General features: G+C 51.0%; 1 protein-coding gene and 1 long non-coding RNA gene across 3 annotated transcripts in view; one reads left to right on the top strand and one right to left on the bottom strand.

The window, feature by feature from the left end:
* LOC144223533 (uncharacterized) overlaps window positions 1–1,482 on the top strand; it is a 13,760-nt gene extending 12,278 nt beyond the window's left edge. For both annotated transcript variants that reach the window (XR_013332727.1, XR_013332725.1), the window contains one exon: window positions 947–1,482. This is a non-coding gene — a long non-coding RNA (uncharacterized LOC144223533). The remainder of the gene's footprint in view (window positions 1–946) is intronic.
* Window positions 1–26,609, bottom strand: part of MYRIP (myosin VIIA and Rab interacting protein) — a 263,471-nt gene that overhangs the window by 35,609 nt on the left and 201,253 nt on the right. The window contains exons 9-10 of the mRNA XM_077754495.1: window positions 23,848–24,485; window positions 5,545–5,781 (exon numbers count right to left, since the gene is read on the bottom strand). Of these exons, the coding sequence (XP_077610621.1) occupies window positions 5,545–5,781; window positions 23,848–24,485 (875 nt within the window). The remainder of the gene's footprint in view (window positions 1–5,544; window positions 5,782–23,847; window positions 24,486–26,609) is intronic.

The raw sequence follows: 26,609 nt of genomic DNA, 5'->3' as shown, positions 1-26,609 counted from the left end.
CCTCCTGCAACTGGGAAAACAGTTAAATGGAAAGTTAGAAAAGTGGTGCTAATTCTTCAACAGGCACAGATCTATTGAGACCAGTCACTTGTAAGATACAAGTCAGTATCTAACACTATATTCTCTCTGGCATCAACTGAAGAGGAAGAAACTCCTCTCAAATAGAATATGACTTGGAACGAAAAACACTGAATCCTTATGTTACAGGGTGAGTTATTTTACAGGGGCGAGACCCATGTGGACACACTTGACTTTATGTCAACACCAATATCAACAAAAAGTTTTTCACAAGCACGTTAAACTTCAGAAGCCCAAGGCTCTAGGTTTCTGGAACAGTTAACAGATCTGTCTCCTTGATCATGACCAGGACTGTGTTTCCCTTGGTGTTAGTCACTGGGGAGCAGCCAGGAGAAGATACACAAATTTGTCTCTTGTTTGGGGAGAAAGTCATTTCATAGTTCAGGGAAGTCTTAATACTTTAATGAAAATTATTTCAAGAAACTACAAATACGGGTGACATCTGCAGGTCTGGGACTCCCTTGTGAAAGCGAAGCACAGTGGTCCAGCTACTTAGAATAATGACAAACAAAGCCACTTGAAATAAAATGCTTTTAAGACACTGGATATACGAATTTGCCTATAATGTAAGAATTTACTAATTTGGGCCTTCAACAGACACTCCAACTCCAAGAGCTTGACCCATGGAACGTATTTTGTCGTACAAACAGTGTCATACATGATACTATGTCAGGAAACAAAAATCCATCTAATCCATTACATATCTAGAACCATGGGAGTTTGGAGCCCGAAGGGGACTTGGGGACCACTGCTCCAAAGCCTGGAAAGATTAGGGGTTTATGGGAAAGATTAGGGGGCTACAGCCCCCGAATGTAGTCTCCCAACTCAGGCCAGGAGTTCTTGGCCATTCTTCTGCTCCTTCTTTCAGGAATGCTGCCCTTGCATACCTAGAGGCAGACAGATCTAAGAACCGCCTTGGCCAGGACTTTCTCCCAGAACCACTGGCATGGCCATCTGGCCAGTGGTAGACAAGAAGTACGTGCTCACTCCTGGACTCGAAGGATTGCATGGTTTGTAGGACTGACCACTGAGGCTTGATGGAACAGGATGACTTAAAACGACTCTTTGGGAATCCAGTTCCCGAGAGGTTTCCGAGCTGGCCCCACGCTCTGCAAGCTTCTTCTATGGTTGGTTAAAGTGCAGATGGTGCTGACCATCCCCCACGAGCCACCGAGATGACAGGTCTGCCTACAGCAAAGGGCTGACTCCAATCAAGATAAAGCATGTTTCAGGGGCGCCTGCGTGGCCCATCCAGTTAAGCATCTGACTTCGGCTCAGGTCGTGATCTCACAGTTCGTGAGTTCGAGCCCCGCGTCGGGCTCTGTGCTGACAGCTCAGAGCCTGGAGACTGCTTCGGATTCCGTGTCTCCCTCGCTTTGCCCTCCCCTGCTCATGCGTGTGTGCTCTCTCTCTCTCAAAAATTAAGTAAACATTAAAAAACTTAAAAAAAAGATAAAGCATATTTCTAAAACGGTTCTTCTGCTGTTGGATGGAATTCTGAAGCCCCAGCTCCCACATGGCTGTCATACTAAGGACACTGAAGAGCCACTGATGTCACGTGTCTGTGGGGACTGGCACATTACTCCACTTTGGCTCCTGGGGAGCAGGGCCAGCTGTGGAGGCAGGGGCAGTAGTGTCTGGGCAAAGCCCTCTCTGAGTGAGGCCAGGCTCCTCGCAGGAAGGCAGAGGCCATTAGCAGCCAATCGGGCACCTGGATATCCTCCCTGCCTACGCCGTCACAACACTGAAGTACTTGTGAACTGCGGACTCTACCTTTCTCCTGTTTGGTTACTGGCCTGGTCTGGTATCACCCCGAAGCAGACCCGAGACAGGGATTTAGTTTGTTCGGGAGGTGGTCCGGGGAAACAGTGATGGGGAAGGAGGAAGCGGGGCAGGGGTGGGAAGGGGGCCAGTGAGGACGGCTCAGCAGCATGGCCGCCTAGAGCTCAGGGTGCTGGGGAGGCTCGGGGAGTCAGTGCAGCTCTGCCCCAGAGTCATCAGGCCGGTGGAGGCCAAACAGCTGGTGTTTACCCTCTTCTCCTCAGTCACTGGTTATGGGCGCTCGCAGGCAGTGTTCGCTCTCCCACCTCCAGCCTGCCCTCCATGCAGGGAGAGGGGCTCCTGCCGCATCAGAGGCCCTCGGGCAGTTAGACTTTGGGCCACTGTGCGGTACAAACTAGCTGTGGTTGGATCACAGGTGGAGTCACGGTTATTTTTTTTTTTTTAAGTTTACTTATTTTGAGACAGGCAGAGAGAGTGCAAGGAGGGGAGGGGCAGAGAGAGAAGGAGAGAATCTCAAGCAGGCTCCGTGCCGTCAGTGCAGAGCCCGATGCGGGGATAGAACTTACGAACCACGAGATCATGACCTGAGCTGAAATCAAGAGTCAGACGCTTCACTTACTGAGCCACCCAGGTGCCCGAGATTTAGTCACAGTCATTCTGATCCTGAAGGTGGGAACCCGGGGCATTCTGATGCTGTGTCTTCCTGCTTACACTCTTCATCGCATGCCAAAGCCTGGTGTGGTTACAGACCTATGCTCCACATGCCAGGTGCTGACTGCAAACAGGTGCAGAGCTGTTCCCTCAGTCCCAGCAGACAGATGTGACCTCACAGCAGTGAAGTTTCTTTTCTTTGAGGCTGTTACAGGGGGTGTGATATTTGCCGGGCTCCTGCTATGTGCTCAACCCTAGGCTGCATAACTCAACCCTTACAGCTCTATTACTGGGCGTGGTTATCCTCATACTACACATGAGGCCAAGACTGTTTATCCAATCGACACTGAAGCCCTGGGATGGGTCCCAGGGATCAACTGAAAAACAAGACAGGTGTGGGCCCGAGCGTGGTGTTGGGAGCCAGCACAGGGCCTGGAGGGACGGGGGAGCAGCGGGAGGCAGGATACACTGGCTTGTTCGAAGCCCCGGCAGTGAGTTAGGACATCAACCAAAATTCACAGAGTTTGCAAACTGCATGGCTGTGTCTAATCTGGAAGCCTATTCCTGCATCTTTCTGCTTCGAAATGATATTGAAGATATAAACCTGTATTTCTGTTTTCCATCTCTTAGCCCCCTGCCTGATGGGAAAAATGTGTGCCAATACCTTTTTTGTCTTCTTATGTGGATTTTTACATACAACAAGTGATAAACTGATGGATATTTGAATGCACTCATTCGTGATAGGCTGGGGAAGGATTTAAATCTTGAGACACTGGCATATCTGGGAGCTTGAATAAAACCTAGTGCTTTCAACAATGCTCCCAGTTTCTTGCTCGGCGAGGCACGGGGAAGGATGGGGGGCTAAGAGTTTTGCCCCCTGGCTCCCCCTTTCCCTGTTCACTCTGCCCGGGAGAACCGAGCGCCGACTGGTGGCGGTGCCTCCAGAAGGTGAAGCCTGTTGGCCGACGAGGGGCGGGAGCGCATGGCTCATCGCGGCCTCGAATGCCGGAACAGCAAGAGTGTTTGCAGCCTCGTGAACACCAGGCAGCAAAGCCGGTAGGGTGCGGAGCCATTGTAGGAAATAATGCGATGTTCTTCAGCTGCCATCCGGCTCTCAGTTCTGCAGACAAGTGGGACCGGACTGGGGTTCAAGTGACAGAGAGGAGCACAGCCCATTACCATCGAGGAGGAAATGGCTGGAGCCCACGTTCTTGGGAGGGGCTGCCTGTGAGGCCCACGCTCCATGCTCCAGCGCACAGGCATGCCGGCCGAAAGACGTGTGCGCTCTCCACAAGCAGAGGGCCTGATAGATTCACGAGAACAGGGACCCAGTGGATATGGAGGGTGGGATGGGAATGAGTGAAAGGCAGTCTGAGCCGCTGGGGGGTTCAGGGGCTCAGCCATGGGAGATGGCGCCCACATCCTTCCGGCCTGCTCTCGACCGTCTGCGGTCTTTCCTGGCTTGGCCCGGCTTCTCCACAGCATCCACCTGCACTATGGGGCTGGGCTCTCACAGCCTGGGTGTTGAGCAGGCGAAGGGGGCTCACTCCCCCATTCACATGGGCTGCCGGTAACTTGTTAGCCCATACAATGTACTCTCAGAATAGGGGAAAAAACTGACCGCAAGTGCAAAGAAATCGAGGTGTTTCCAGGCGAGATCTTATCCGAGTTACAGAAGAAGCGGCGCGCTGAAAGGGAAGGAGCCTGCGATGTGAGGCCAAGCAGATGCGCGAGGTAGCCCAGCTCTGAAACTTACTAGTGAACAAGCCTGTTTCCTCCTCTGCACCCACTTCCGATGGCTTTCATGAAATGAATGAACTAAAATAAGCAAAGCCCCCAGCACAGAGGAGGCCCTCAACAAACGTTAGCTTCTTCCTCTTCCAGTGGAAGCCGCAGCGCTATCTCGACTCTAGTGTGGCCAAGTCTAGCACGGATGTGCTTTGAGAAGCTGTGGAGGGAAGGACGGGGGTGGAGCACTGACTGGGGGTCAGGGGGCCCGGGACTCCCTTTCTACCAGGGGTTCTTCCTGCTGTGGTTTCCAAGCAATGCCCGTGGGCGCTCGATGGGGGTGGGGCTGGGGGACTTCTAACTGTTTAAAACACCAGGATGCCACACGGGGTTTGTCTGGGAGAGGATTCTGAGGCTAAGACACACCCAAAGCTCCACACCGCAGAGCTCAATGGTGCAGAAGGCCACTTTCAGCACAAGGACCATGGGTTGAAGCTTCAGCATTGACTAAAAGAGGGACGGCTAGATGTTCTCAACCCACAGGCAAAATTCTTAATGGACAGGGCAGGGGCGGGAGGGAACATGGTCCTTTACCAACGTGAGGGACCGTGAGCATTGAATTATAGGCTTGAGGGCGCCTGGGTGGCTCAGTTGGTTAAGCATCCAACTTCTGCTCAGGTCATAATCTCATGGTTTGTGAGTTCGAGCCCCACATCAGGCTCTGCTATCAGCATGAAGGTTGCTTTGGATCCTCTTTTCCCCTCTCTCTGTGTGTCTCTCTCTCCCACACAAAAATAAATAAAAACATTACAAAATAAGTAAATATGGGCGCCTGGGTGGCTCAGTCGGTTAAGCGTCCGACTTCGGCTAGGGTCATGATCTTACAGTCTGTGGGTTCCAGCCCCGTGTCAGGCCCTGTGCTGACAGCTCAGAGCCTGGAGCTGCTTCAGATTCTGTGTCTCTCTCTCTGCCCCTCCCTTGCTCGTGCTCTGTCTCTCAAAAACAAGTAAATATTAAAAAAAAATAAATTATGGACTCGAAAATAAAGGGCCGTCTTGTGAAGGATGGTTAGCCCAAGGAGGGGACAAGGCTCAAGAGGCCTGGGATGTGCATGGCCCCTTTCCTGCATGAACCACTCAGGGCCAAACAGCTGGGGTTTCCGGGGCTCTCCCGTGCGCGTGGGACAGGCATCTGAGACAGCTCGCGGGGGGCCCAGCACACTAGCACACTTCTGCACAAGTACACAACCTTCCCCGCGCCCGGCTGCACGAACCACACCGTCTGCAAGTGCTGCGCGGCGCCTACCTTCTTCAGCTCCTCCTGGACGTCCTGGCCGTTCTCTTCGGGGGACAGACAGTCCTTGTGGCTCTGGGGTTCCGCCTTGGGCTCCGACTCCTGATCGTCCCCCGAGGATGTCTCCTTCTCACTCACTTTCACTGCTAACTCGTACAGCCTGTTTCTCAGTTTCTCTTGGGCGGCCCCACGGCCCCGAGGGTGCAGAGCCCCGTTGCTGATGTCGGTCTCCGACGGGTCTCCGGACGCCTACGTGCAAATCAGAATCACGAGCTGAGGCCTCGTCTGCCACACCCCTGTTGCTGGTTCCCCTCGCCTCCCCGGGAAGCACGGCCCAGGAAAACCAAGCTCTCTTACCTGACCTGCTTTCCCTGCGGGTGGCCTTTTCCTTTCCACTTTTACTTTCTCAAATACACGCAACCTAACGTTTCGTTAAAGGCTTCATGCAGGTGAGCGTCTGTGCTCAGAAACGTGCTGGAATTCAGTGCTTGCTTCCCGGGCGCCCACTGGCAGCCCGGTGTGGGTAGCAGGAGGCTCAGATGCCCGGTCGGTGGCTCCCTGGTGGAGGGGACACACTGAAACCTCGGGGGCTAAGTGTCCTGGTGCTGAGTGCAGAGAACGGGGCTGGGGAAGGGCGCTCTGATGGGCCACGAAGGGGCACTTCCTTCAGGGCTGGAAGTTGGGGGCAGCTTTCTCGTGGAAGTGGCCATGCAAAGGTGCAGCAGTTACCGAGCTAAAAGGGAGACAGGGAAGCACAGCATTCTGGGCAAAGGGCAAAGACTGTGAGATGGCGTGAGGTCCTTGTACGCAATACTGTGTGACCTTCCCTTGATAAGTGCACTCCCCGCTTAGTAATGACAGCTTTGGCTCCTACTACCCATTTGGTGGATACCTCTGAAGCTTCTTCTGGGAGTAGATTCCTGAACACATGGAGATTGTGACTCCCGCTCTGTCCTTGGCCTTAAGGTGGACAGATGTGTATGGAATTTTAACAAGATAACCCTTAGCAAACCATCGGGGTCCATTAGACCAAACTTTAGTTCTTAAATTTCTCTTTGAGTTGCTCTATCTATTTATAAGGCTTGACATTTTATTCCCTTATTCTTTCTTGAAGGGTTTCTTAAGAACAAAGAGAAAATTTACTGATTTTTAAAAAATAAAATAAGACTCATTCTATTTTGTAATTACTATGTGGGTTCATTGGACCCTCTCATAAATCTATGGTACATGACGGGATCTTTGTGATCTTATTTTTCCCATCCTTTGAAATATTTTGCTCTTTCATCGTCCTGGGAATTATCTTTCATCATTACTCATCAATTGTTCCCAATTAGGCTAAAAGACACCAAAACACTAAAACGGAAGAATGGAATTGCCTGGAAGGATATTCAGTAATGAAATAAATCATCACCATTTTGAGTCTGCTTTTAGCTCACTGCATACAGTTGAGAATTCAAAATGTTCCATAACTGCAGAGAGAAGAAAAGTGATAGAGAATGCCATTTCGCCATGATTAGATGACTCAGGGGATTAATTCAAAGAGGAGAGATCTTCAGATGCTAACAATGATGGTAAGTTGATTGTGTAAGTAAAATCTCAGCCCAAGGGTCTTCAGATGATAGTGCCTCAAGGTGAATATCCTCAAACTGAAGAATCGATGAGGAAATAATGTATTTATAAGGACAAACGGAAATATGGTATTTTCATGCAGTTAGTCATTCAACAGGAAGAGCTTCATCATATAATATTTTATAGTAAGAATCTGGACCGTCTTGCTATATGTGTGACAGATTCTTTAATTCTTTGTGATGGTTGTGCATCAAATTTACCAGACAGTTATACTGGACAGATGCGAAAGGCAGCTGTCTACATAAAGGAAACAGATGACGTAGAATTGAAGAAAAAAAAAAAAAAAGAGCCACTGGATTGATAAAAGAAAAAGCATCCACTGGAAATGACTATTTTCCTGGTCCTGAGCAGAATCAGTGATGAGCTGGGCTCATGGGAGGTGACCAGTTCTCCCAGAGTGCTTGAGAATTCGGAATTCTTTTGTCTGGGGATACAGGGAAGCTAAATGGGAAGAATGGCCTCTGAGTAGGTTCTTGAAAGACAGGGAAATTTTAGTATGTAGATGTGGGCCCAGGCATTCTTGATGAGGAAGCAGCATGGCCAGTAAGACCCAGGGTGCATGAGATCGCTTGGTGTGGCTGCCGGCATAAGGCTCAGGAATGGGAGAGTAGGGGGTTTGGAGGGAGGGGCAAATGGGAGTGGGTCAGACTGTAGAGGGTTAAGGATGAGCCTAAGGAGCTGGGCTTGTCTACCAGATAGTTCCGCTGCTGCCACGTGGCGTGCACTACACTAGCCTGGAAGTCAGCAACTGGCCACAAACCCACATCCGGCAACCTCTTTCCAGCTCACTCAACAGATTTCACGCACTGAAATAGCAGCAGTGTGTGCTATTCGTCTTCACTCCGGTTTGCTTTTCTGTCGCTTTGGCCTATTTCTTTACCTCACCAGAACCTTCAGACTTGGTCAATGGCGAATCGGTCTACATTCAGCAAATGCGTTCTGAGTGCCTACTAAGTGCCGGTCTGTGCTGGCCACTGGAGCTCACGGGTGGGGGCGGCAATTGTGTTGCTCTGGTGGTGTTCATAGGGTGGTGAAGAGACGCTGTCCTGACACACTGGCTTCGCTGCACACACGTGAGCGTTTGATGAGTCTTGGGGGGGCAGCCCTTACCTAGTTCGTCGGGGGGGTATCACTGGGAGGGAACTAGGAATCGTTGACAGCTGAGTAGAATTTTAAAGGATGAAGCCCTAGAGATCATCAGGATATATGTCCAGCTTTATGTGAATGTTGAGAATTGTACTAATGATAAATGATGGCCCCAGAGTTCATGCACAGGGATCTGACATTAGGAGACGTAATACCACAAATGTAGACGGAAGCATCGTTATCAAAAGCCACCAGAGCTTCAAAACTAATTGAGTAATATTTGGCCCCGTCATATTTACCAAGAACATCAACAAATATTTGCATCTCCAAAGGAAAATGTGTCTGTTTTTTCCGTCTACAAAGGATCAGGCCATCCCCACTCTGTTATAAACTGACAGGTTTTCCCCACATACCGATTTTAACATCAGTCTCCAGGCGAGCTGGCTGGCACAACAGGTGTTAAGTTGGGGTCTCAGCTAACAGGGTCTGTGGCTGGCCTCTGAGGACCCCTGATACGGTTTGCACACCTCCGTTTCCACGCACACTTTTCTAGGGAGAGGGTTCCTAGCTTTCATCAGATTTTCCCTGGCATCCTTGCCCCCAAAAGACTAAGAAACAATGAAAAGAATACACAATCCTACTTCCTGGCGTAGAGAGATACACGTTACTCGAAGAGGGAATGGCAAGCTTCCAGCTGAGAGCAGAGCAAAGGAAGGGGGAGAAGGGTGGTTGGATTCCAGAGCCTGTTGCGAACCTGGACTCTGCATTTAGAGAAGATGAGAGGCAGGACGGTGGAGACTTCTAAGAGCCTTTTGTGACTTGAAAAATAAAATAATCAGAGAATGGAATTCGTTAAGGGCAAGCTGGGTACCTCTCAGCAAGATGGGTACCTGGGCATAAGACAGTCCCCATAATTGGTTGAAAATCGGAATTGCCTGCCCACCGGTGCTTTCCCTCCACTTTGTGGATTGGCACTGGTATGTCTAATGGGATGACATTCCTTTGAAAATAAGAAACCAATGTTTCTCAGTTGCCACATTTTACCCAGGGGAGGAGAGCTCAGATCCAGAACGAAAGGATCACTGATCAGCTCACTCCACGACCTCTACAACGTGGTGACGGTGTAGAAAACCAGATTTTATGGAAAGAGAGAAGAGTTTCTAGAGACCAAAGTTCCCTAAAGTTCAAATGCTGCATTTTGCTTGCTCCTCAGTCGGGATCCAGGGAGAAGGAGCCGCACAGGCTGCCTGTGGCCTCTCACCCTTCGGACCGCATTAATTTGGGGCTGTTGTGTCAGAGCTGCATCAGACCCTGAGGAAGGGCCTCAGACGGAGGCCTGACGGGGCTCCGGGCCTCTGCCGGCTCCTGTGCGGTGCCGAGAGCATCTGGGAGCCGGCTCACGGAAGATCGTCGGTGGTTCTGGAAGGTGGGCTTGCCAGTGTTTCCTTGGGCGGGGAGGTGGCTGCCTTGGGGCCGGGCAGCCGGGACTCAGGGGCGATGACGTGCCAGCCACGGTGGGGACCGACGGGGAGATGCCGGATTCTGACCATGCACACGGGCAACAGACCACGGGTTCTCAAGTCTGAGGATGCCAGCGGGGTGGGAGTGACTTTGTGAACAGAGACCCCTTCCCTGAGGAGACCTGCAAGGACCCGGGGGCCCTGCTTAGCTCTAAGACGGCCCTGAAGCCACAAGGTCACAGAAGCTCCCCCACAGGTGCCCCAAGATGGCAAAAGTGGAGACGTGGGGGGCTGGAGGACTAATTATTTACCTAGAAGAGGAAAGACCGTTTTATTATTTACTTATTTATATATTTATTTATTTATTTAGAGAGTGGAGGGGCAGAGAGAGACAAACAGAGAGAGAGAGAGAGAGAGAGAAAGAGAGAGAATCCCAAGTAGGCTCCATGCTCACTACAGAGCCTGATAAGGGGCTTGATCTCATGAACTGCAAGGTCATGACCTGAGTTGAAATCAGGAGTGGGACACATACACTGAGCCCCCCAGGGCCCCAGGCAAGACAGTTTTGAAGAGAGAAATCACAAGAGGCAACATGTTCTTCGACTGTCTAGTTCACACGGCTGGCTGTGCAGTGCGGGGGGGGCTGGCTGTACAGTGAGGGGGGCTGGCTGTGCAGTGGGGGGGGCTGGCTGGACAGTGAGGGGGGCTGGCTGTGCAGTGGGGGGGGCTGGCTGGACAGTGAGGGGGGCTGGCTGTGCAGTGGGGGGGGCTGGCTGGACAGTGAGGGGGGCTGGCTGTGCAGTGGGGGGGGCTGGCTGGACAGTGAGGGGGGCTGGCTGTGCAGTGGGGGGGGCTGGCTGGACAGTGAGGGGGGCTGGCTGTGCAGTGGGGGGGGCTGGCTGGACAGTGAGGGGGGCTGGCTGTGCAGTGGGGGGGGCTGGCTGGACAGTGAGGGGGGCTGGCTGTGCAGTGGGGGGGGCTGGCTGGACAGTGAGGGGGGCTGGCTGTGCAGTGGGGGGGGCTGGCTGGACAGTGAGGGGGGCTGGCTGTGCAGTGGGGGGGGCTGGCTGGACAGTGAGGGGGGCTGGCTGTGCAGTGGGGGGGGCTGGCTGGACAGTGAGGGGGGCTGGCTGTGCAGTGGGGGGGGCTGGCTGGACAGTGAGGGGGGCTGGCTGTGCAGTGGGGGGGGCTGGCTGGACAGTGAGGGGGGCTGGCTGTGCAGTGGGGGGGCGGGCTGTGCAGTGTGGGGAGGCAGAGGAGGAAGGGTGAGGCATTTACAGAAGGATACAAGGTCACCTTTTTCTTGCACACATGAATTTAGTGTGTGGAACCTGGTGACCCGGCTAAATGAGAAAGTGTATTTTTAAACACCTAATGACGGCATACTCACTAAGATAAGCTGGTACGGTTTCTGAAACAAGGGTCTGTTCATACATTCTTGGTGGTCAGGAAGTTCTTATTTGCAATAATTTTTTAAATGTTTTTATTTATTTCTGAGAGAGAGAGAGAGAGAGAGAGAGAGAGAGAGAGCGTGAGCAGGGGAGGGTCAGAGAGAGGGAGACACAGAATCTGAAACAGGCTCCAGGCTCTGAGCTGTCAGCACAGAGCCCGACGTGGGGCTCGAACCCACGAACCGTGAGATCATGGCCTGAGCCAAAGTTGGACGCTCAACCGACTGAGCCCCCCAGGCGCCCCTTATTTATAATAATTTTTAATTTTTGGTTTTCATTCCATCCATCGCCTAAAAAGAAGGCACTTTCCGGATTACCAGGGCAACTGAGGGTGGCCAGCGTGACCTCCATGGACCTTGTGAATCGAACCGGATACCCTCGGAACAATCCCTGGGAAACGTACGAACACTCAAGTCTGAGAAGTCCAGAGAGGGAAGTAAATAAGGGTGCTGGGGCTGTGAGCGTGGGGGCCGCGTGCACCAGCGCGGGTGAGCGCTGCGCCAGCACAGGACACGCGGGCCTCACTCAGGTGTCCTGGAGGCTCCCTGCGCAGCCACGGGGACTCTGAGGCTCAGCAGGCTGTCCAAGGTCAAGTGACCAGACGGCCTGGCCCTGAGGGCCAAGCTCTTGCCATTCTGCCGAGACAAGGCCAGATGCTCTAGGTGAACGCGAGCTCATACGAGAAAGACAGCAGAACCACAGAACAGGGATGGAACCCGACAGGCAAAGGATTCAATCTCATCTTTTATGAAGCGGGAGCTTAAATGAGGGAGACGATACTTTTTCTGGAAGCTTTCTGGAGACGAATTCCTTCATATTTCCTCAGAGGATGAAGTGTTCTCACCTTCACTCACCCTTGCGATCTGTCTTTATGCACCTGGAAATCCTGCCTGCTTTAATTTAAAGCGTTTTTCTCCTATTACGCCTCCCCATCGTCCTTATCAAAATCCTCCACACGTCTGAAGGTCAACGCCTTCCAGACCGAGCAACCCCAGTCCTGGGAACGGTTTTTCACAAAGCCCGACTTTCAGCTGCCAGGTCACTGAGGGAGCGGTGGGAGACTCAGCGTTTTCTCCACCTCTGAACAAAAGCCCGGCTCAAGGATCACGTTCACACGTTCCGTGTCAGCCTTGGTTGAGCGTGTCCTAGGGTCCTCACGGTTCCGTGTTCCCGCTGGGGAAAAATACCGCACCTGACCTAAAACAGCAGTGTCTGCAGCTTGCTTTTAGGCATTTTAGTGAACTTCAGAGAAGGGGCCTGACTATGGTGCCCCCGCCCTGGGACCACTGTGTGTGGCAAAGGCACGCGGTTTTACTCGCAGATCGCTTGGCAGAGCTGTCCCAAAGCCAGAGAAGAGAGAATGAGCCTCGGGACTGGCTCCCCCGCTGACCTGTGTCTTCTGAGACAATTTCGTCTCTGGTGCCGTAAGGCAGAGGTGTGTCCTCTCCCCAAGTATCGTCACCAGCCCAAATCCAGCTTTAGTCATACGCTGTGCCCCGGTGACTGCGGCATTTATTTGTCTCCTACCTGCTGTGATAAGGACACATACACAGATACACACCAAACCCTGGGCCAACTAACATGGTGAAAATGGGAATGAATCACCTGTAATCTTATCAAATTGAACACGAAAATCTCTTTCTTTCTGCCTCGGCGAGAACTCCTTCACACGGAAGGACCTGGGTTTGGCCGGCGGAACCGTCCGGAAGGCAGATGCGGGCGCCAGCTGTTGCGGATGCATTTGCTAAAGGAGGTTGTGAAAACTTAGCACCTAGATACCGATCTGGAAGGTTTAATTTTAGCTTTTACAATGACACATCCATTGTCCTGTGTGGATCCCAGGCTGTTTTCTGAGTCTTAAATGTTATAAAAACGATTTAAAAACACATGAACAAGGGGCACCTGGGTGGCTCAGTCGGTTGTCTGACTTTGGCTCAGGTCATGATCTAATGGTTGATGGGTTCGAGCCCCACGTCGGGCTCTGTGCTAACAGCTCGGAGCCTGGAGCCTGCCTCAGATTCTGTCTCCCTCTCTCTCTGCCTCTCTCGCACTCACACTCTCTCTCTTTCTCCAAAAAAAAAAAAAAAAAAAAAATTAAAAAAAAAAAAACCAAAAAACCCAAATGAATTAGACCTTAATCTAATCTGGGGCACATCTCTCTCTCCCAGAACAAAAAATCATTCCCCGACTGATGGGCTCTGCCGCTCATCCATGTTCCTCTCCTTATACTCTCCTCCCTGACAGAATTAGACTATGCCCTCTACTGAAAGGGCAGGTACTTATTCACCAGAATAAGTCCCATTACTGCAGTCCCATATAAAGTAGCTAGGAAATCACTAGCCTGGGCCTCTCAGGTCAATATTTACTCAAAGAACAGGCATTTGAGACACAATTATTTTCATTCTGACCACGATTAGTTTATCACTTTGTAGAGAAACCTGTTAGGAATAAAGCATCATTAACAGTGGATTTCATCTGTTGTTTGTTTTTTTTTTTCTTTGACTCTGCATTGGAATTGAGTGGAGACTTAAGTTATGTGACCTCTGGATTTTGATGGCCATTTAGACTTGGACCTGAATGCCCACATGCAAGTCAGAATCATTAGGAAAATTCTCCTAAAAGTGAGGACATTCAGGGCAGGGACTGGGGTACAGCAGCTGAGGTATGTTCCAGATCCCCTTCTTTTCATTGGTGTCTAAGACTTGCTATCGATTCTGAGTGAGCTAGGTTCAGGTCCAAGCCATCCGGAATAGAGAGCTCAACATTTTCTCTGTGGAGTTAACGAGGTTTGATTGCGCAAAGAAGGAAAGGGCTTAACTGATAATTAGCCCTGGTATTTAATATCTGCCCCAAATAAAGACTATAATTTACCTTATTGCAAAACTAATGTCATTATTTTTGGTGGATGATCCTTAATGTCCAATAAATCAGGACTCCTGATTAAAAATCCTACCCAGCAGGACTTCTAACCCAGTCTGTGGAGCCTCCGAGAAGCTCCTGCTCCAAAACCTCTTTGACATTGAGTGTAAACCTTTGAGGGACTGTGTTTATGCACCACTGCCCCCCACCCCCGCCGGCCCACTGCTGCCCCATGTAACACACGCAATGGGGAGAAAAGCTCATTTTCATCACGTTCTCAATAGAGCCTATGACACACGATCGTATTTAAGAATCACCGTTAGGGGCACCTGGGTGGCTCAGTCGGTTGAGCATCTGACTTCAGCTCAGGTCATGATCTTACGGTTTGTGAGTTCGAGCCCCAAGTCAGGTTCTGTGCTGACAGCTCAGAGCCTGCAGCCTGTTTCAGATTCTGTGTCTCCCTCTCTCTGCCCCTCCCCTGCTCATGCTCTGTTTCTCTCTGTCCCTCAACAATAAATAAATTAAAAAAAAAAAAAAGAATTACCATTATTCAGCAAGCATTTCTCTTTGTTTTCTAGACCTGTTCTCTGCAGTGAGGCTACCCTGGAGAGCACACTCAGCAGTCCTCATGTTCAAGGGGCATCACTTGACAGATACCCGACTTAAGATTTTTCTTCAGTTGAGGGGGTATTGGTCACACCCACTCAAAACTGTTTCCTGGTGATTATTTGTATGTGCTTAGGCTGTGGTGTAGGCGGGAGTAAGGGGCAAGGGCAGACCTATCTCAGAGCCATTCTGCTTTCAGTCATATTACATATTATCTTCTCCTTAAGTTTGCATTTCAGGCAAAATTCCCTGCCTTAGAACATCTGAAAATCAATGGGGAAGGGGCGCCTGGCTGGCTTGGTTGGTAGAGTGTGCAACTCTTGATCTGGGGTTGAGCCCACACCAGCTGGGTGTGGAGCCTACTTAAAAAAAATAAAATATTAAAAAAAAAAGAATATTGGTGGTGGAGAATTGGGTGCAGGGTGTGGGGGTTACCACTCTTCGGTCTGTGTACCGGAGGAAATTCAAATTCAACTGGAGCAGATTGAAGGGCTTGCTTGGGGGATGCTCCCTCGGCGCACTCAGAGGGAGGCGCACCTGTTGGCTGCCTCGGTGCTCTGGGGGTGCAGGGGCTGTCACAATACCCCCCAAGCCCGTGGTCTCGCCAGCACTTGTCCGAGAGCGTCCCCTTGGATTCGGAACTTAAGACACTCACGAGCCAGGCCGTGGGGAGGCAGACACCCACTCCTCCACGTACCCCAGGCTGAATCCCGAGGAACCTGGACCAGCAGAGGTCGGTGTATTTGGCCCCTGACAGACGGACTTGACGGGACTGTGCCGTGGTGACGCACTGATCCACGCTGAGTGACAACGTGTGCGCTTGTTCGGAGCATTTACAGCGGAGGCTGACACGTTCCGCGTTCTCTCCATGGGGACCCAGGGGATAAATTCTCAGGGATCCCAGCCCCAGGAGCAGCAGGCTTTCAGGAATGGATTCGCTGTTCTAATATGGTTTCCATGACTCAGCAAGCTGCTCACATCATTCTCTTCCTATTGTCTTCTGGAAAGCTCAGAGCCAAATTTTTGGGACTGCTGGCCGGTGATTAGGACCTCACTGCATCCATATTGGGAACTAACATGCCTCCTGGCTTCATTTGTTTTTCCTATCCTGATTTCCCCTTTGCCCTACTTTTCTTATATTTTCATTTTATTCTCTTGTGTTTACATTGATATAAACCACTTTAAGTTCTTTCTGTAGCAAGGCACAACATAAAAGAATATTTACTGATTGTTGGTTATAAAGAATGACTGGCTTCTCAATGTGGCAAGATTCTTAAAATGCCTTTTAAGAATAATTGGGATCCAGCATGCTAGACAAGGGGGCAGATTTCCCCCAAGGAACCAACTTCCACTAATGAGCACGACACAAAGTGAAACGCCAGAGGAAACTGAAAATAGCAGCCCCCTGCAGCCCTGATGTCTCAATCAACGAAAAATTAATTAGCCGGTTTCCATTTTAAAATGGCATGTGGCAAACGCCATTCTACAACCTCTCCAAAGTTTCCATCAGAACTGTGTGGGAAGATACAGATAAAGGTGAAAACTTACATAACCAAAAAGGAATGGAAGGCAGCTTGTTACTAGTAAATGGATGGGAACAATTTTCACTAAGCACAAAGCCCAGGGAAAGGAACTGAAAAGAAAAAAAAGTCTGTGGGGACCTGTCCACTCTCATCTCCCAGGTGGTCAGGATAATTGCTGGTCCTCCCCTCATGCCCTCCTCATCTCAAGCCCTGCTTCAGAATATAAGATAAATGCTCTCAATAAATAAAAAAATAAAATAAAATAAAATAAAATAAAACAAAATAAAGTAGTAAGATAAAACAATCACCAAACCAACAAAAGCACATTATTCGAGCCCTTTGTTGTGGTGTTGGGCCATTTGAAACACCCAGAGATAAGCCCTACTTCTAGCCCTCTTACTTCCTTCTTGTTTTATAACTACTTAGACAGTATCTGCCCCCAAACATTCAGGTGGGCAGAGGAAAGAACTCACCATGGTACCATGCTGCCTCCCAGGAGGTATGGTCAGGAAATATAAAGCGCCCAGGGCAGAGACTATAAAACCATGTAGAAACATAGAATGATTATTGTTCTTTTCCATCCATCCACTCATTCAACATACGTATACATACTGTAGGCTCGTAGCCATTTGTTCAAAGAACATAAAGCAAGACAATGAGAGTGAGAGAAAGGTCCTATCTTACGCTGGCAGAGGGGAAGTGGTTTGAGCATGCTAGATACTGGTAAACACTGGGGTGGAGAAGCATTACTCTCATTTAACCATGACTAATAGAAAAAAGTTAACACGGAACTTAAGGAAAAATACTGCAGAGCAAAGGAAACAAAAGCTAGCTTGACAAAGGCATCACATAAATTTTACTAACAAGTAGGACACAATGTCCGATAGTGGTTTTGTGTTTTCATTCAGGCCTAATAATACAGAGTCTCAATGAAGAGGTATAGAAAGTTATGAGGGCTAAACACTCAGACTAAAAGGCAAGGCTGTCGCATGAGATAAAATGGGGAGACTGCTGATACAAAAGACCCAGAAAGATTGCAAGCGTGGCATCAGGATTAGAACTCACATCTGACGATGGTAACAGGAGAGTTAATCCTGGGAACACAAATGACTGATGTGAGGACAAATTTGGGCAGGTATTCCAGAGGCTGGGAACAAGATCAGCAGGAGAAGGGGAAAACAATAAGAGAAGACTGCAGACATGGAAGACAGAGAACCAAGATCCAGCATAAGAATTACAGGTGGCCTGGAAGAAGGAAGAGTCAAAATGACAGAAGAAAACATTAGGGTTGGGAAAATACCTAAGTGTGCAGAAAAGAGCTCCTTGTATTATGTCCAATAGCATGAAATGAGAACACACTACCATTTGGGCGAAATGTTTGCTCTTTAAAGATTATGGCAAATCAAACAAATGGTCTAAGAGAAGAGGAAACCATTGCGTGTAAAGGAAAGAATTAGGGCATCTTCAGGTGTCAATTCACTCCAAGTCAAGAGACGGTGAAATGCCTGTTGCAGGGCTTTGGAGGGAAAGAGATTCTGACGCGCGATCTCATCCATCGGCGGACATCGGGGGTTGGGGTTCTGGAGGTCGGGGAATGCACCTAGCAGTCTATGGTAACCGAGAACGGAGCGACTCCCGGTGCTGAGGCACAAGTGAGGTGAGGCTGGAGGCTGGGGATGCAGTGAGAGGATGTGGGACAGGACCCCTGCCCCTGGCTGGCTCTCCCTACGTGCTGATCGGGGCTGGCGAGGGCTGGGGTCCCGCAGGGAGTGGGGCCTCCCACACATGCTATCCTGTCTTCCAGGAAGTCGCCGGAGTCCGAAGAGACAGAAAGTAAGAAAACCACAGAAGCAGGACGACAGCCGTAGAAAAGAGTGGGGAGTTAGGGGAATGAAGCCTGACGGACATGAAGGCAAAGGAACATGAGCTTCTGAGGCAGGACCTTGTCTACCCCGCTGACGTGCACAACACTGTGCGAGTGTACGTGGAGTCTGAACTCAACAGAGAATGTGTGTTCTTTTCAAACACACACATGAAACAGTCACAAAAACTGGCCACGTGCTGGGTCACCAAGGAAATCCCAATGGCAAAATGACGTAAGCCGTATTTATTGCTCACAATGCTGTAACACTAAAAATTGGCAACAAAAACAAAGCAAAACAAACCAGAAAGTTATCTACTTTTCTGAGTACCTCTTAATTTTGATTAAAAAGATTCACGTCGGAAATGATAATTTACTTACAAAATTTTGATAAGGGGTTCACTACATTGCCTATGGGACATGAACAAAGCTGCACTTGAGGGAAATTATGTATATGTATATGTATACTTGTATACACACACTATATATTACATTATATATAATGAATACACACACACACATATATACACATATGTATGTGAGCCAGATTATCATTTTATTAATTGATCTCAAAAGGTTTTTTTTGTTTTTGCTTTTATATCAATTAATATTTTCATTTTACTTTCTTGTTTTCTGATTTATTTCCAATACGTATTTTCTACCTATTCAAATATATAAAACATTTCACATATAAAATTCACCTCTAAAGCTGCCTCTCAGTGGGGCATACCTGGATAGCTCTGTAGGTGAATTCTTTCAAACTTTTAGAAAATTACCATGACATATAAAGTGTTCTAGAAAAGAGTAAACAACAGAGAAACCTTGCCAAGTCATTAGTATAACTTGATAGTAAAGCTGAACAAGATGGCATGAAAATGGAAACCTGCAAATAGAAACTAGCTTTTGCAGAAAGGAATCAGGATCCAGGAAGATTTATGCAGCAAATGAAAAGACGTTTAGGATGAAGCAATCTACTAATGTGATTTACAAACATCAACAGAAGAAAAACCATAGGATCATTTTGAGAGATGGCAGGAAGCAGTTGATAAAGCTCACATCCCTGATTTACATCACTTAGGGAATCAGAAATAGATGGTTCTTTGTTCTGGAATGTCTACTAAAGGTATAGGAGGTAACATACTAAACCAGACCTACTAAACATTAAGGAGTCACCACCGGAAGCAGGTGACCAAGGACCAGAGCAAGGCAGACACCAAATGCTGGCTGTCACGACTGCTTCATAGTGTAGCACACAGATGGTCGCCGGGCATCATACGAGCAAGAGAAGTAAGTGTAAAGCGTGAAGAAAACCATAAAAAATGTCCTTCCTTGTGGACAAGATGATGATCTACCAGGAACAGCTAAAAGAATCATGTGAAAGACTATTGGGACTAAGAATTTATTAGGGCTAAGTTATAAAATTATAAATATAAAATCAATAGTGTTCTATACACCAATGGAAATCAATTAGAATAGGGAATGGATAAAAGAGAGATCTTAAGGGAGCCCAAGTGGCTCAGTCGCTTAAGCGTCCGACTTCAGCTCAGGGGTCCTGAGTTCGAGTCCTGCACCGGGCTCTGGGCTGACAGTTTAGAGCCTGGAGCTGCTTCAGGTTCTGTGTCCCCCTCTCTCTCTGCCCCTCCCTACTCATGCTCTGTCTCTTAAGAATAAATAAACCTATAAAAAAGAGATCTTACCCACAATGTCAATAAAATGTATGACATACTTAAGAACTTCTTCACAAAAAGAGGAGGGCTTTGAAAAAAAACTCTAAAACTTGACAGAGAGTGAGTGAATGAAGATGCGAAGGGCACCGATGGGAGGAGAGCGTCAGTCATATGCAGACACACATTTTCCCCAAAGAGATAAATGCATTTGGAGCAATCGAATCAAAACTTGGAATTTCCTTCAACTTGAAGAGAAGATTGTAAGAAACCATTTATGTGATGTAACCCAATGTTCACAGCAGCACTTTCAACAATAACCAAATCATGGAAAGAGCCTAAGTGTCCACCAACGGACGAATGGATCAAGATGTGGTTTATCTATACCATGGAATACTCCATGGCAATGAGAAAGAATGGCATCTGGCCTTGTGTAGCAACATGGATGGACTTTGAGGGTGTTATGCGGAGCGAAATAAGTCAGGCAGAGAAGGACAGACACCATATGTTTGCACGTATAGGAGGATTAGGAGGAACTTAACAGGGAGGGGAAGGGGAAAAATAGTTAAGGGGAGGGAGGCAAATGATTAAGAGACTCTTAAATATTGAGAACAAACTGAGGACTGATGGGGTGGGGGGAGGGAAAGGGGGTGATGGGCATGGGGGAGGGCACTTGTGGGGATGAGCACTGGGTGTCATATGGAAACCAACCTGACAATAAACTATAATAAATTAAGAAAATCATTTATGTGAGTAAAGGATAGAGACAAGTTGAGACACTTTATAAAATATCCTCAACAAAAAACACCACGGAGGGAAATCACGTACCAGATACAAAGTACATTATGAAGTGATTACAGTTAAAATAAAGTTGCATTTGTACATGAATGGGACCTTCCGCGTCAGTGGAAGAAAACAGAGCATAAGGAAACCAGGCTCGTGGAAATAAAAGAAGGTTAATGTATGTTGAAGGGGGCACCTGAGGCCAGCAGATACAGGATGAATTATTTAAGAATGATTTTGTGACAAATGCTTAACGTGAAAAAAATAAGGTGAGATCTTACCACATACCATCTGGAAAAGCAGAGAGCAGAGGCACTGAAGGCCTAACCATAACGTGCGCTGCTCAGAACTGACCCGGTGTGGTGCAAGGTGGCAATAAAAAGGCTGACTTTTACTGAACTTATTATTGTTTTAAAATTCGCTACAGGAAGTGCACACTTCCCGCTCGCACGCCGGACACACTGCTGCCTCCCCCAGGCTGCCCACCAGGCCCTGCCTGGGGATGTACGCTGACATTTCTGTCTCTGTGACAGCAGGAGACGGGAGGCCATGGAGAGGAAAGGCCGCCTTTGCTGAAATCCAGATTCCTTTCCAGACTGTATTCCTAAACGTGCTACGTGTGTGCTGATGCGCAAACTTAGGTTCAGTTGTTCTGCGGGACACGGCAGGGGCTTGGCTGCGGTCAAGAGCACCGCATCTGTACGCTCACAGGTTTTACGTGAAGTTTGCATAGGTAAAAAGCATGCAAACAGTTAAAAATCCTATACATACATATATACATATGTACATACATGTGTACAAAAGATTTCATACTTTTTTCAAAAAATCCATGCAACCCTCAGGTTGGAGGTGTGTGTGTGTGTGTGTGTGTGTGTGTGTGTTTAATTAATTAATTTTTTAATTTTTTTTTTTTTGGGAAGAGAGAAGAGAGTTGCCCTAGGAAAGAGGAAGACGCCTTAGGAGGGCCGGGTTTGAAGTCTGCTGGTGCAACCCCACTGCCACCTACTGGGGAGGGCGGGACACTGCACGCAGGCAGAAGCCATGCGGGTCCCAGCGCTCTCCTGCCCCCAGACGACAACTTTCGAGCCACTTCAGGATAAATAGGAAGCTCAGGCAGCCAGACGCTGCGGCTACATGGCATTGCGTGCGGGCGCGTGAGTCTAGAATACCCCTCAGGCGCGCCAGCCAAAGGCTCTGTCACACCGTGCCCACCTGAGCCAGGTCCCAACGGCTCACGTCCACAGAACTGGGTCTAGTCTCTGATCACAACAGTCCCACACGCAGATCTGTACGGGGTCCTGTTTTACAGAGGGGCACGCGGGACCTCGGAGCAAAGAAAGGGTGTTTCCTAGGCAACCCATTAGCGCTCAGGCAGGACCCGCCCAGGTTCTGTGACCTGAGGGCCTCGGAGTCTACAGCGATCCTCACGGGGCCTGGGGAGCAGGGGTCTGGCCCATATTCCCAAGAGGGCACGGTCGCAGGCCCGGGTGGTGGCCCAGCCTGCGGCCCCTCGAGCTAGCTGAGTCGCCTGAGGTCCCGAGGGGTAGTCCGTGGCCCACTGACGGTTTCCCTGCTCAGGCCTGGGCCTCCCTCTCCTCCGCCGGAAGGATGTCTCTGCAAACGGGTTGTGTGTGGAGTTAATGCTCTCTTGGGTGGGCCGCTCTCTACAATGGGGCGTGGGGGGCTGTGGATAGATGTTCCTGGCGTGGGAGGGGCGCCCCACGTGGCTTCTCGGTCGTCCCTGCTGGGGCCTTCAGCCCCACTTCTCCACAGTGCTCCCCAAGAGGCCTTTCCCGACACCCCGGCTCACTCTTGGGGTTCCCGTGATCTCCTCCCCCCAACCCTACATCCAAATCCGCGACTCAGAGCCTGCGTCTGGTCAGACCCGAGCTAGGAACGCAGGGCTGGGGGGCTGAGTACCACCGGGCATGCAGCGAGGTCCCAGGAGCGGGGATGCTTCTCCAGGAGCGTAGAACGCCAGGCTGACGGTGATGTGCGCCTGCAGAAGGCAGGGGCAATGATCTAGATTCTTCCACTAGACTCTCAGTTTCAAATGCAATCCTCTGCTCACACGAGGCCATTTAAATTCTCCAGGCTGCACTGGAGAATTTCTAAACTTTCGAGTTTAGAAAATACTGAGTTTAGCGTGGGCTCCACAAAGTTCCACATTCAGCTGGCCGGGATGTGCTTCACCGGGAAGAGGCAGGGCAGGGCAAGGGCACGGTGTGGTCACGGCACAGAGGTGCGAGCGAGCAGGTGTGTTTAGAGAACACAAATCAGTCTGGCTGGGGGTCCACGAACTACCTGAGGTTGTAAGTAAAGTGATGTGAGCGCATGTGTGTATGCGTATGTGTGTGTGTGTATGCGTATGTGTGTATGTATCTGTGTGAATATTTGTATTTGTGTATGTGTATTTGTGTATATATGTGTGTGTATTTGTGTATATGTGTGTGTATATATGTGTATATTTGCATATTTGTGTATGTGTATGTGTGTATTTGTATGTATGTGTATTTGTATGTATATTTGTGTGTGTGTATATTCGTGTGTGTATATGTGTATTTGTGTGTATATTTGTGTGTATGTGTGTATGTGTATGTGCGTGTATATGTGTTTATATTTTTGTGTGTGTATTTGTGTGTACATTTGTGTGTGTATATTTGTGTGTGTGTGTGTGTGTACGGGTGCATTTTTCTATGAAGAGAGCCATACCTCACGCAGTCTCAAAGGAGGCTCAGGAACTTACCTGTGACAAGGTAAACTTACCTCAGACAAGCCTCTGAGGAGCCCGGGCGGGGGTGTGAGGTGGACGGAAGAACCGCAGAATGTGAGTAAACTGCGCCCTCAGTTACCCTACTGAAATCACATTTCATGACCCCCATACCGTGCCTAGGATGGAGCTTTAGTTCCCTATGCACCTTACCTCACGCACACATCACAACCGTTCTTTGAAAATGGGCTGTAACATCATCTACATTTACAGAGGAAGGACCTGAGCCCTCGCCCAAGGTCAACAGCTGGATTTGAAGCCAGGCCGCCTGACTCCAGACCCCAGGCCATGGCCCTCACGCTGCATCACCAGGAGAACTGGATCCGCACGCCCCTTGGACCGCAGGCCCAGGGTTGAGGGGGGCGGGGCCTGAGACTCTGCATTCCCGACTTGTTCCTGGGGCATCACTGCAAGCCCACTTTGACCTGTAAGCGCTCATCTCCAGAGAGGAGGCCGTGAGCCCGAGGGGTGATGTGGGCTGTCTAGACCACTACCTAGCAGCAAACCAAGGCGAGAATCCGGGTCCGTGAACTATAAACCCAGGCCTTTGCACCAGGAGGGTAGAGAGGGCACACCTTGCCGAGAAGTGTGTGCGTGCGCCTGCACGCGCCCGGTTTTATTACCTGATGCGCAGCCAGCCCTTGGTAATGGGCGCTGGGAGAAGACAATTCCTCGCTTGGCTCTTCCGAGCCCACACGGGCCCTTCTGCCCCTCCTGGCCTTCCGGTCGGCAGCCGGGGGCACCCCCTCGGGCTCACTGCTGTCCGAGGTCTCCCTGCTGGCCGCCTGGGGGTTGAAGTTCACGTCCAGCTCTCCCTGCAGGCGCATCTTCTCCGCGGCGGGGTCCCCGGGGGCCTTCCTCTGCAGCCAGGACAGCCTGGCCCGGCGCCCACCTTCCCGCCAGGAGCCCGCTGAGGAGGTCTCCGAGTCAGAGCACATGGCCTCGGGGTTGGGGGAGAGCCCCGAGGAGGCCGAGGTGGCTGAGGGGCCTTGGTCCGCACCCTGGGCCTGTGTGGGCTGCGGCTGGGGGTTGCTGGCCGGGCCCCGGGGCCGCGGGCACAGGGTGCTCAAGGCCTCGCTCCAGTCAAAGTCCTCCTCGCTGTCGGAGCCCATCTCCTCGTAGGCAGAGGCCGCGCCGGAGGCTGCTTCCAGGGCCTGGAACGCGCCGCTCTTCGGTTTGGCCAGCAGGCGGGGGAGTGGCCCAGCGCCGTCTCCCAGGGCCACCCAGTTCCCGTCGGGGCTCTGCAAAACGGCGGCCAGGCCTGTGGGTGGGAGGAGAGGGGAGGCAGAGAGGGTTAGCGCCCCACAGCAAGGCGAGGCCGCGATCTGTCTTCCCCACGACCAGCCTGCGAGGAGCAGCGGCCTCCAGGAAGTCCTCCAGGGCACACCTCCTCGGCAGGCGGAGGTGACGGTCCCTGGGAAGTCCCTGAGGCCTTGCAGGTCCCGCTGCCCCACAGACGGGAGGCACTCGGAGATTGGGCTCCTGCTGCACATCTACCCGGGTGGATGGTCACCTCTCTCCTAGGCACGGCCCCTCCCCTGCCCTCGGCTGGCGGGGCACAGAAGGGGTGAAGGGAGGGCTGTGGGCAACCCCGGGTCTGGCTGCCTGCCCTTGGGCCATGGTTTCCCCTGGCTGCATGGGGGACGACTCCATCACCCTCCCCGGCCTCCCTCAAGGTTAACGCAGCCTGCCTACCCTTGGTGCGCGCGCGCACGCACACACACACGCGCGCGCACACACGCACACACACACACACACACACACACACACACACAGAGACTCTGTCCTGGGCGCCTGCTGGTATTTGGTCTCTGACCCCAGCTCCTGACACAAGGCTCCTAAATTAAGTCCCTTGGAATTTCCTGGGTGATAGGAACATTTTTTATTCTAATGTGACTCTGGGGGACTCCAGGATGGGACTGGCCACCAGAAAAACCAAGCCATGATTAGAAACTTACGACTTTCAGCCCCTCCCCCATCCTCTAGAGAAGAAGAGGGGCTGGGAAATGAGTTAATAATCGATTGTGCCTACATGATGGGGCCTCCGTAAGAGTCCCTGAAGTATGGGGTTCGAGAGCTTCCCGGGAGGCATGACCATGTGCCTAGAGTGGCACAGCCTGACTCCTTGGTGCTCAGGACCCTCCACGGCCTCAGCCTACATACCTATTCACCGGGTTGTTCATCTGTTTCCTTTATCATATAACGAACTGGTGAACCTAAGGATCTCCCTGAGTTCTGTGAGCTGAGCTGCTCCAGCAAATTATTGAACCTCAGGAGGGGGTCGTGGGGACCCTGAGTATAGCTGGTTCGTCAAAAGTGAATGACTTGGGACTTGGAACTAGTATCTGAAGGCACGCAGTCCTGAGCCCTTGACCCTGAAGGCACGCAGTCCTGAGCCCTTGACCCTGCGGCCTGGAGCTCGCTCCAGGGAGCCGGGGCCAGCGTGGAATTGCAGGACACCCAGCCGCTGCCAGAGAGTCGGTTGATAAGGGAAAACCCCACACATCTGGTGCCGGAGGTGTTCTGTGTGAGTCGTGGAGGAGTGAGCGCTTGTTTCTGCTCAGCATGTAAGTTTATTTTCAACTCGAGGCACACAGCTCATTCTGGAAGGGATCTGAGGGAGAAAGAAGCTGGTGTTTCCAATCTTATGTTAAAGAAGGGGAACGAAGGTGAGCAGAGTCACGTAACTTGTCAAAGGGCACAGAGCCTGTAACGGGTGGAGTCGGGGTGCGGGGCATCCTCTCCAAAGCAGCCCTGGAGACCGGGGCGTGGGAGCCCTGGGTCAGCGGGAGGCCCTGTTCAGGGAAGGGGTCCTCAGTTCGGGGTCATGGTCTGGACCGGCCCTCAACGGGGCTCACTTCTGCTCAGCGCATCTGTGACGGCGGTGGCCGGGCCCCCAGGGGCGGATCTGCACGCCAGGGGGTGACAGTTGCTTTGTTTTACTTTTGCCGAGGACAGCGTGTCCTGCCCGTGTGCCCGGGAGTGAGGACGACGACCTGGTCCCCCTCAGCCATCGGCACCTGGCGGGGCCCTCGGGCCTCGGGCACAGCAATGGCCGGCAGAGGCCGTCCTCCCTGAGGAGCCCTCCTGGGCCCCCTGGGGATGGGGCGCCGGTCCCGGGGCTTTGGACCCGAGCTTGCACGCTCTGCTGGGCCGGGACCTGCGCGCGGGCGGGACTCCCCGCCGGGAGGACTCCGACCCAGCGGGACCGGAGCCTGGCGCCCTGGACGCGAGGGCCCTCCATCTTTGGGGGCCACCCCCACCGTCTCCACGTGGCAGAGCTGCGGGGACCCCTCAAGAACCTCATCTCCTGCGCCCTCCTTTTCCTAGAGCAGTTCTCATCCTTGCCAGGCTCCTCCCCCCTCCCGGGCCCCGCCCCCTCCCC

The sequence above is a fragment of the Crocuta crocuta genome, unplaced genomic scaffold (assembly GCF_008692635.1).
Source record: "Crocuta crocuta isolate KB4526 unplaced genomic scaffold, BGI_CrCroc_1.0 scaffold70, whole genome shotgun sequence".
Lineage (NCBI taxonomy): Eukaryota > Metazoa > Chordata > Mammalia > Carnivora > Hyaenidae > Crocuta > Crocuta crocuta.
Note: the sequence above shows the minus strand (reverse complement) of the source record. Positions and strands in the feature narration are given on the sequence as shown.